General features: G+C 50.3%; 1 protein-coding gene across 1 annotated transcript in view; it reads left to right on the top strand.

The window, feature by feature from the left end:
* The window catches only part of LOC123993841 (collagen alpha-1(XXVI) chain-like), a 65562-nt gene that overhangs the window by 33774 nt on the left and 20775 nt on the right, over nucleotides 1-11013 (top strand). Inside the window, exons 4-8 of the mRNA XM_046296306.1 lie at nucleotides 681-733; nucleotides 1009-1028; nucleotides 1174-1211; nucleotides 3478-3567; nucleotides 3751-3861. Of these exons, the coding sequence (XP_046152262.1) occupies nucleotides 681-733; nucleotides 1009-1028; nucleotides 1174-1211; nucleotides 3478-3567; nucleotides 3751-3861 (312 nt within the window). The remainder of the gene's footprint in view (nucleotides 1-680; nucleotides 734-1008; nucleotides 1029-1173; nucleotides 1212-3477; nucleotides 3568-3750; nucleotides 3862-11013) is intronic.

Below are 11013 nucleotides of genomic sequence, written 5' to 3'. Positions count from 1 at the left end.
TTGTCTCTCTCTCACTCTCTCTTATCTCTCATCTCTCCTCTCTCTCTTTGAACTCTCATCTCTCCTCTCTCTCTTGTCTCTCATCTCTCCTCTCTCTCTTATCTCTCCTCTCTCTCTTATCTCTCATCTCTCCTCTGTCTTGTCTCTCACATCTCTCTCTTATCTCTAATAATCTCTTGTCTCTCATAATCCTCTCAGACACTTATCTCCAAAGCAACTCTCAGTCTCTCTCATTTCTCTCATCTTGGTCTCCTGGGAATCGAACCCACAATCCTGGCAAGAGGCATCTCTCATCTCTCCTCTCTCTCTTAAATCTCTCATCTCTCTCCCTCTCTTTCTCTCAGATTCTCCTCTGCTAGAGGTCTCTCATCTCTCTCTTGTCTCTCATCTCTCCTCTCTCTCTTGTCTCTCAGGACTCTCTCTCCTCACTCTCTTATCTCTCATCTCTCCTCTCTCCTTTTCCTCCATCTTACCTCACCCTCTCTCTCCTCTCTCACTCTCCATCTCTCATCTCTCCCAGGTAACACTCTTGTCTCTCATCTCTCCTCTCTCTCTTATCTCTCCTCTCTCTCTCTCTTGTCTCTCATCTCTCCTATCTCTCTCATCTCTCCTCTCTCTCTTGTCTCTCATCTCTCCTCTCTCTCTCTTGTCTCTCATCTCTCCTCTCTCTCTCGTTGCAGAGTGTATGAACTGCACTGACATAAGCAACCGGCTGAACTTCATCGAATCCAAGGTAAGAATGAAGGACAGGAGGAAAGGAGTCACAGGAAGATGGATGTTACCTGTCACATCAGTATATCTAATAATATAATAACATATCCATAATGCCATTCAGCAGACACTTTTATCCAAAGCAACGTCCAGTCATGCGTGCTTACATTTCACATACGGGTGGTCCTGGGAATCGAACCCACAATCCTGGCAAGAGGCATGTTCTACTAACTGAGCTACGGAGAACCACATTAAATAAATCCTTTTTAATCTGACCCTGGGTCTTTGTAATTCCAGATTAAGCTGCACCCATCACCGTAACACCAACAGAGGACCCAGTGACAACGTCCACCGGCCCTCCCATCTTACCTGCACCCAGGTAACACCCCCACCCCCACCGGCCCTCCATCTTACCTGCAGGTAACACCCCCCACCCAGGCCCTCCATCTTACCTGCACCCAGGTACACCCCTACCGGCCCTCCATCTTACCTGCACCCAGGTAACACCCCCACCCCACCCCCAACGGCCCTCCATCTTACCTGCACCCAGGTAACACCCCCACCCCCCACCGGCCCTCCATCTTACCTGCACCCAGGTAACACCCCCACCCCCCCATCTTACCTGCACCCAGGTAACACCCCCACCCTCCATCCATTTACCTGCACCCAGGTAACACCCCCCACCCCCACCGGCCCTCCATCTTACCTGCACCCAGGTAACACCCCCACCCCCACCCTGCACCCAGCCCTCCATCTTACCTGCACCCAGGTAACACCCCCACCCCCACCGGCCCTCCATCTTACCTGCACCCAGGTAACACCCCCACCCCCACCGGCCCTCCATCTTACCTGCACCCAGGTAACACCCCCACCCCCACCGGCCCTCCATCTTACCTGCACCCAGGTAACACCCCCACCCCCACCGGCCCTCCATCTTACCTGCACCCAGGTAACACCCCCCCCCCCGGCCCTCCATCTTACCTGCACCCAGGTAACCCCCCACCCCACCCGGCCCTCCATCTTACCTGCACCCAGGTAACACCCCCACCATCTTACCTGCCCTCCATCTTACCTGCACCCAGGTAACACCCCCACCCCCCGGCCCTCCATCTTACCTGCACCCAGGTAACACCCCCACCCCCACCGGCCCTCCATCTTACCTGCACCCAGGTAACACCCCCACCCCCACCGGCCCTCCATCTTACCTGCACCCAGGTAACACCCCCACCCCCCCCAACTGCCCTCCATCTTACCTGCACCCAGGTAACACCCCCCACCCCCACCGGCCCTCCATCTTACCTGCACCCAGGTAACACCCCCACCCCCACCGGCCCTCCATCTTACCTGCACCCAGGTAACACCCCCACCCCACCGGCCCTCCATCTTACCTGCACCCAGGTAACACCCCCACCCCCACCGGCCCTCCATCTTACCTGCACCCAGGTAACACCCCCACCCCCACCGGCCCTCCATCTTACCTGCTGCATCTTACCAGGTAACACCCCCACCCCCACCGGCCCTCCATCTTACCTGCACCCAGGTAACACCCCCACCCCTTACCTGCACCCAGGTAACTCCATCTTACCTGCACCCAGGTAACACCCCCACCCCCCCCTCCATCTTACCTGCACCCAGGTAACACCCCCCACCCCCACCGGCCCTCCATCTTACCTGCACCCAGGTAACACCCCCACCCCCACCGGCCCTCCATCTTACCTGCACCCAGGTAACACCCCCACCCCCACCGGCCCTCCATCTTACCTGCACCCAGGTAACACCCCCCCCCCCACCGGCCCTCCATCTTACCTCCATCTTAACCTCCATCCCAGGTAACACCCCCACCCCCACCGGCCCTCCATCTTACCTGCACCCAGGTAACACCCCCCCCCCCCCCACACCAACACTACCCCACCCATGGCCCTCCATCTTACCTGCACCCAGGTAACACCCCCACCCCCACCGGCCCTCCATCTTACCTGCACCCAGGTAACACCCCCACCCCCCACACACCAACACTACCCTCCATCTTACCTGCACCCAGGTAACACCCCCTACCCCTCCAACACCAACACTACCCCTATATGCCCATATACCTGCCCAGGTAACCCCCACCCCTTACCAACACACCCCTAGGTCCATTCTAACACCCCCCCCCCCAACACCAACACTACCCCTATATGCCCTCCATCTTACCTGCACCCAGGTAACACCCCCACCCCTCCAACACCAACACTACCCCTATATGCCCTCCATTCTACCTGAACCCAGGTAACACCCACACCCCTCCAACACCAACACTACCCCTATATGCCCTCCATCCTACCTGCACCCAGGTAACACACCATTCCCCACCCCTATACACCCTCCATCTTACCTATAACCAGGTAACACACCAACCCCCCACCCCTATACGCCCTCCATCTTGCACCCCCCCACCCCTATAACCAGGGTAACACACCAAACCCATCCTACCTATAACACACCATTCCCCACCCCTATACACCCTCCATCTTACCTATAACCAGGTAACACACCAACCCCCACCCCTATACGCCCTCCATCTTACCTATAACCAGGTAACACACCAAACCCACCCCTATACGCCCTCTATACTACAGCCAGTAACACCCCCAACCCCACCCCTATACATTGTCTCACACACACACACACACACACACACACACACACACACACATACAGCCATATATCACCTGGGGAGGTTTCCTCTCAACATGTTAAACACATGGTTCTGGTTCTGGTCAATAGGAGGAAGAGGACCACCAGGGCCAATCGGATCACCAGGAATTCCAGGCCCAGCTGGCGAGGCAGGGGTTCCAGGACAGACGGGCCCCACAGGTGATCCATCCTGATATTCCCCATGTAACTGATGGGATTGTATGAGATTCATTCTGTTTTTCCAATATGTTGTGGATTGTCTTACGTCAGACGATTCTGCCTGCAAGGATCGCGTAGGAGTGACGCCACCTGACGTAATATGTGCCTATTGTTGTGAGAAGATATGCCCCCTCTGATTCCCAGGGCCAATGGGAGAGAGAGGAAGACCAGGAGAGATCGGACATCCAGGCCCTCCAGGGCCAACCTCCTCCTCTACCCGGCCGAGAGGTGACATGTTTGGGTTCGACGACCAGGGTGAGTGGACCCCCCCCCCCCAACCACCCTCATTACCATCTCAGCCTCTGTAGATGGTATTGTTTCTAAGAGCTCTTCCTGTCAGCAATGATTGGAACACTGGCCAAGGACAAATGAATGCAGAACAATGTGAAGACAGGGGCACAAAGTGGCAATGCAAGCTCTGTTACTGAATGTGTTCATATCCATGAAGGAGAAACAATTAGTTACAACATAGCATTGTTTGCTTCATAGCCTGTAGTAAAGGCTTTACATTAGTAGTTCATGTCATTTAAAAGGGCATCAGGTTACTATTTACCAGGATCAAAATGTTAGAATTACTACAACAGGAAAAACAGGTTTGAATGAAGTTGATTGTTTCCATGTGTTCACATTCACACTGCAGATGCTAACAGCTAGCATGGGTCTTTATCTCCACTGTCCACTGCAGATGCTAACAGCTAGCATGGGTCTTTATCTCCACTGTCCACTGCAGATGCTAACAGCTATCATGGGTCTTTATCCCCCCTGGCCACTGCAGATCCTAACAGCTATCATGGGTCTTTAGCTCCATTGGCCACTGCAGATGCTAACAGCTACCATGGGTCTTTATCTCCGCTGGCCACTGCAGATGCTAACAGCTACCATGGGTCTTTAGCTCCATTGGCCACTGCAGATGCTAACAGCTACCATGGGTCTTTATCTCCACTGGCCACTGCAGATGCTATCAGCTACCATAAGTCTCTATCCCACCTGGCCACTGCAGATGCTAACAGCTACCATGGGTCTTTATCTCCACTGTCCACTGCAGATGCTAACAGCTACCATGGGTCTTTATCCCCCTGGCCACTGCAGATGCTAACAGCTAGCATGGGTCTTTATCTCCACTGTCCACTGCAGATGCTAACAGCTACCATAAGTCTTTATCTCCACTGTCCACTGCAGATGCTAACAGCTACCATGGGTCTTTATCCCCCCTGGCCACTGCAGATGCTAACAGCTAGCATGGGTCTTTATCCCCCCCTGGCCACTGCAGATGCTAACAGCTACCATAGGTCTTTATCTCCACTGGCCACTGCAGATGCTAACAGCTACCATAAGTCTCTATCCCCCCTGGCCACTGCAATTCAACTCAATTTCACAAACAAATACATATTCTAGAATTCTAGAATTCAAACTGATATATTCTATGATTAATTAATAACACTGTTTTCCATGGATGAGATAGTGTTGGTGACTAGAATGGTCCGGACAAGACAAACACAGGTTAATGTGCTATAATTTACCACCAGAGGGCAGTAGAGGCTCACAGGCTGAGGCTCAGGGGTTACCAGTGTTTGGCCATGCTGCAAAATCAAAAGGTTAAGATTAGGGTAAGGCATACGGTTAGCAGTGTGGTTAAGGTTAGGGTGAAGTTTAAATGTATGTTACGGTTAGGATTAAGGTTAGGGTTAAGTTTCAAGTCAAATATCAGAGAAAATGTAGAAGTAAATCAAATCTAATTTTATTAGTCACATGCGCCGAACACAACAGTTGTAGACCTTACAGTGACTGGGGGGTGTTCTAGTTGATCTTTTCCCTGTCTAGTTTTTGTATTTCTATGTTTCTATGTTGGCCTGGTATGGTTCCCAATCAGAGGCTGCTGTTTATCGTTGTCTATGATTGGGGATCATATTTAGGCAGCCTTTTCCCACCTGTTGTTTGTGGGATCTTGTTTTTGTATTGGCTTTCTTCCTGGGAAGGAGAGGAGGACCAAAATGCAGCGTGGTTATTTATAAACATCTTTAATGAAAGATGAAACCGTGAACACTATACAAAATAAGAAAAAGTGGCGAAACCGAAACAGTCCTAACTGGTACAAAACACAGAGACAGGAACAATCACCCACAAGAGACCTAAAGAATATGGCTGCCTAAATATGGTTCCCAATCAGAGACAATGATAAACACCTGCCTCTGATTTAGAACCACTCCAGGCAACCATAGACTTACCTAGAACACTCAACTGAACACAACCCCATAGACGACACAACCCCATAGACAACAAAACCCCTAGACAAAACAAGACACATAAATCACCCATGTCACACCCTGGCCTAACCAACATAATAAAGAAAACACAGAATACTAAGGCCAGGGCGTGACAGTAGTGTTGCTTTTGAGCCCTACAAGGCTGTACGTTCGTTTGTTTGTTTCTCTTTATTGTTTTGTTGCTGGCTCACATTTAAATAAATTATGATGAACCCAAACTACGCTGCGCCTTGATCTCCCCATTTCGACGAGCGCTACAACGAGCCCCTACCCAACAATGCAGATTTTCTTGAAAGGATAAGAATAAGAAATAAATGTAACAGGTAAAATAAGAGAGCAGCAGTAAAATAACAACAGCAAGACTAAATACAGGGGGGTACCGGTACAGAGTCAATGTGCGGGGGCACCGGTTAGTTGAGGTAATATGTACATATAGGTAGAGTTATTAAAGTGACTATGCAGAGATGATAACAGAGAGTAGCAGTGGTGTAAAAGAGGGGGGAACACAAATAGACTGGGTGGCCATTAGATTAGGTGTTCAGGAGTCTTATGGCTTGGAGGTAGAAGCTGTTTAGAAGCCTCTTGGACCTAGACTTGGTGCTCCGGTACCGCTTTCCGTGCAGTAGCAGAGAACAGTCTTGAGTGGCTGGAGCCTTTGACAATTTTTAGAGCCTTCCTCTTTCTTTATTGTTTATTTCACCTTTATTTAACCAGGTAGGCTAGTTGAGAACACCTTTATTTAGCCAGGTAGGCTAGTTGAGAACACCTTTATTTAGCCAGGTAGGCTAGTTGAGAACACTTTTATTTAACCAGGTAGGCTAGTTGAGAACACCTTTATTTAACCAGGTAGGCTAGTTGAGAACACCTTTATTTAGCCAGGTAGGCTAGTTGAGAACACCTTTATTTAACCAGGTAGGCTAGTTGAGAACACCTTTATTTAACCAGGTAGGCTAGTTGAGAACACCTTTATTTAACCAGGTAGGCTAGTTGAGAACACCTTTATTTAACCAGGTAGGCTAGTTGAGAACACCTTTATTTAACCAGGTAGGCTAGTTGAGAACACCTTTATTTAACCAGGTAGGCTAGTTGAGAACACCTTTATTTAACCAGGTAGACTAGTTGAGAACACCTTTATTTAACCAGGTAGGCTAGTTGAGAACACCTTTATTTAGCCAGGTAGGCTAGTTGAGAACACCTTTATTTAGCCAGGTAGGCTAGTTGAGAACACCTTTATTTAACCAGGTAGGCTAGTTGAGAACACCGTTATTTAACCAGGTAGGCTAGTTGAGAACACCTTTATTTAGCCAGGTAGGCTAGTTGAGAACACCTTTCTTTAACCAGGTAGGCTAGGCACCTTTATTTAGCCAGGTAGGCTAGTTGAGAACACCTTTATTTAGCCAGGTAGGCTAGTTGAGAACACCTTTATTTAACCAGGTAGGCTAGTTGAGAACACCTTTATTTAACCAGGTTAGTTTTTATTTACCAGGTAGGCTAGTTGAGAACACCTTTATTTAGCCAGTTGAGAACACCTTTATTTAACCAGGTAGGCTAGTTGAGAACACCTTTATTTATTTAGAACCAGGGTAGGCTAGTTGAGAACACCTTTATTTAACCAGGTAGGCTAGTTGAGAACACCTTTATTTAACCAGGTAGGCTAGTTGAGAACACCTTTATTTAACCAGGTAGGCTAGTTGAGAACACCTTTAGTTGATTTAACCAGGTAGGCTAGTTGAGAACACCTTTATTTAACCAGGTAGGCTAGTTGAGAACACCTTTATTTAACCAGGTAGACTAGTTGAGAACACCTTTATTTAACCAGGTAGGCTAGTTGAGAACACCTTTATTTAGCCAGGTAGGCTAGTTGAGAACACCTTTATTTAGCCAGGTAGGCTAGTTGAGAACACACCAGGTTTTGAGAACACCTTTATTTACCAGGTAGGCTAGTTGAGAACACCTTTATTTAACCAGGTAGGCTAGTTGAGAACACCGTTATTTAACCAGGTAGGCTAGTTGAGAACACCTTTATTTAGCCAGGTAGGCTAGTTGAGAACACCTTTCTTTAACCAGGTAGGCTAGTCGAGAACACCTTTATTTAGCCAGGTAGGCTAGTTGAGAACACCTTTATTTAGCCAGGTAGGCTAGTTGAGAACACCTTTATTTAACCAGGTAGGCTAGTTGAGAACACCTTTATTTAACCAGGTAGGATAGTTGAGAACACCTTTATTTCGCCAGGTAGGCTAGTTGAGAACACCTTTATTTCGCCAGGTAGGCTAGTTAACAACACTACTAGCTAGCCAGCTAGCCCCCGAATAGCAGCACTGTAGAAACTATTACACTCAACGGAACGACTTGATTAGTGTAGTGTCAACAACGCACCCACTGCCAGCTAGCCTACTTCAGCAGTACTGTATCATTTTTAATCATTTTAGTCAATAAGATTCTTGCTACGTAAGCTTAACTTTCTGAACATTCGAGACGTGTAGTCCACTTGTCATTCCAATCTCCTTTGCATTAGCGTAGCCTCTTCTGTAGCCTGTCAACTATGTGTCTGTTTATCCCTGTTCTCTCCTCTCTGCACAGACCATACAAACGCTCCACACCGCGTGGCCGCGGCCACCCTAATCTGGTGGTCCCAGCGCGCACGACCCACGTGGAGTTCCAGGTCTCCGGTAGCCTCTGGAACTGCCGATCTGCGGTCAACAAGGCAGAGTTCATCTCAGCCTATGCCTCCCTCCAGTCCCTCGACTTCTTGGCACTAACGGAAACATGGATCACCACAGACAACACTGCTACTCCTACTGCTCTCTCTTCGTCCGCCCACGTGTTCTCGCACACCCCGAGAGCTTCTGGTCAGCGGGGTGGTGGCACCGGGATCCTCATCTCTCCCAAGTGGTCATTCTCTCTTTCTCCCCTTACCCATCTGTCTATCGCCTCCTTTGAATTCCATGCTGTCACAGTTACCAGCCCTTTCAAGCTTAACATCCTTATCATTTATCGCCCTCCAGGTTCCCTCGGAGAGTTCATCAATGAGCTTGATGCCTTGATAAGCTCCTTTCCTGAGGACGGCTCACCTCTCACAGTTCTGGGCGACTTTAACCTCCCCACGTCTACCTTTGACTCATTCCTCTCTGCCTCCTTCTTTCCACTCCTCTCCTCTTTTGACCTCACCCTCTCACCTTCCCCCCTACTCACAAGGCAGGCAATACGCTCGACCTCATCTTTACTAGATGCTGTTCTTCCACTAACCTCATTGCAACTCCCCTCCAAGTCTCCGACCACTACCTTGTATCCTTTTCCCTCTCGCTCTCATCCAACACCTCCCACACTGCCCCTACTCGGATGGTATCGCGCCGTCCCAACCTTCGCTCTCTCTCCCCGCTACTCTCTCCTCTTCCATCCTATCATCTCTTCCCTCTGCTCAAACCTTCTCCAACCTATCTCCTGATTCTGCCTCCTCAACCCTCCTCTCCTCCCTCTCTGCATCCTTTGACTCTCTATGTCCCCTATCCTCCAGGCCGGCTCGGTCCTCCCCTCCCGCTCCGTGGCTCGATGACTCATTGCGAGCTCACAGAACAGGGCTCCGGGCAGCCGAGCGGAAATGGAGGAAAACTCGCCTCCCTGCGGACCTGGCATCCTTTCACTCCCTCCTCTCTACATTTTCCTCCGCTGTCTCTGCTGCTAAAGCCACTTTCTACCACTCTAAATTCCAAGCATCTGCCTCTAACCCTAGGAAGCTCTTTGCCACCTTCTCCTCCCTCCTGAATCCCCCCCTCCTCCCTCTCTGCAGATGACTTCGTCAACCATTTTGAAAAGAAGGTCGACGACATCCGATCCTCGTTTGCTAAATCAAACGACACCGCTGGTTCTGCTCACATTGCCCTACCCTGTGCTCTGACCTCTTTCTCCCCTCTCTCTCCAGATGAAATCTTGCGTCTTGTGACGGCCGGCCGCCCAACAACCTGCCCGCTTGACCCTATCCCCTCCCCTCTTCTCCAGACCATTTCCGGAGACCTTCTCCCTTACCTCACCTCGCTCATCAACTCATCCCTGACCGCTGGCTACGTCCCTTCCGTCATCAAGAGAGCGAGAGTTGCACCCCTTCTGAAAAAACCTACACTCGATCCCTCCGATGTCAACAATTACAGACCAGTATCCCTTCTTTCTTTTCTCTCCAAAACTCTTGAACGTGCCGTCATTTGGCCAGCTCTCCCGCTATCTCTCTCTGAATGACCTTCTTGATCCAAATCAGTCAGGTTTCAAGACTAGTCATTCAACTGAGACTGCTCTCCTCTGTATCACGGAGGCGCTCCGCACTGCTAAAGCTAACTCTCTCTCCTCTGCTCTCATCCTTCTAGATCTATCGGCTGCCTTCGATACTGTGAACCATCAGATCCTCCTCTCCACCATCTCCGAGTTGGGCATCTCCGGCGCGGCCCACGCTTGGATTGCGTCCTACCTGACAGGTCGCTCCTACCAGGTGGCGTGGCGAGAATCTGTCTCCTCACCACGCGCTCTCACCACTGGTGTTCCCCAGGGCTCTGTTCTAGGCCCTCTCCTATTCTCGCTATACACCAAGTCACTTGGCTCTGTCATAACCTCACATGGTCTCTCGTATCATTGCTATGCAGATGACACACAACTAATCTTCTCCTTTCCCCCTTCTGATGACCAGGTGGCGAATCGCATCTCTGCATGTCTGGCAGACATATCAGTGTGGATGACGGATCACCACCTCAAGCTGAACCTCGGCAAGACGGAGCTGCTCTTCCTCCCGGGGAAGGACTGCCCGTTCCATGATCTCGCCATCACGGTTGACAACTCCATTGTGTCCTCCTCCCAGAGCGCTAAGAACCTTGGTGTGATCCTGGACAACACCCTGTTGTTCTCAACCAACATCAAGGCGGTGGCCCGTTCCTGTAGGTTCATGCTCTACAACATCCGCAGAGTACGACCCTGCCTCACACAGGAAGCGGCACAGGTCCTAATCCAGGCACTTGTCATCTCCCGTCTGGACTACTGCAACTCGCTGTTGGCTGGGCTCCCTGCCTGTGCCATTAAACCCCTTCAACTCATCCAGAACGCCGCAGCCCGTCTGGTGTTCAACCTTCCCAAGTTCTCTCACGTCACCCCGCTCCTCCGTTCT

Source organism: Oncorhynchus gorbuscha, linkage group LG13 (genome assembly GCF_021184085.1).
Source record: "Oncorhynchus gorbuscha isolate QuinsamMale2020 ecotype Even-year linkage group LG13, OgorEven_v1.0, whole genome shotgun sequence".
Lineage (NCBI taxonomy): Eukaryota > Metazoa > Chordata > Actinopteri > Salmoniformes > Salmonidae > Oncorhynchus > Oncorhynchus gorbuscha.
The sequence above is the reverse complement of the archived record's forward strand: the minus strand, read 5'-3'. Positions and strand labels throughout refer to the sequence as shown.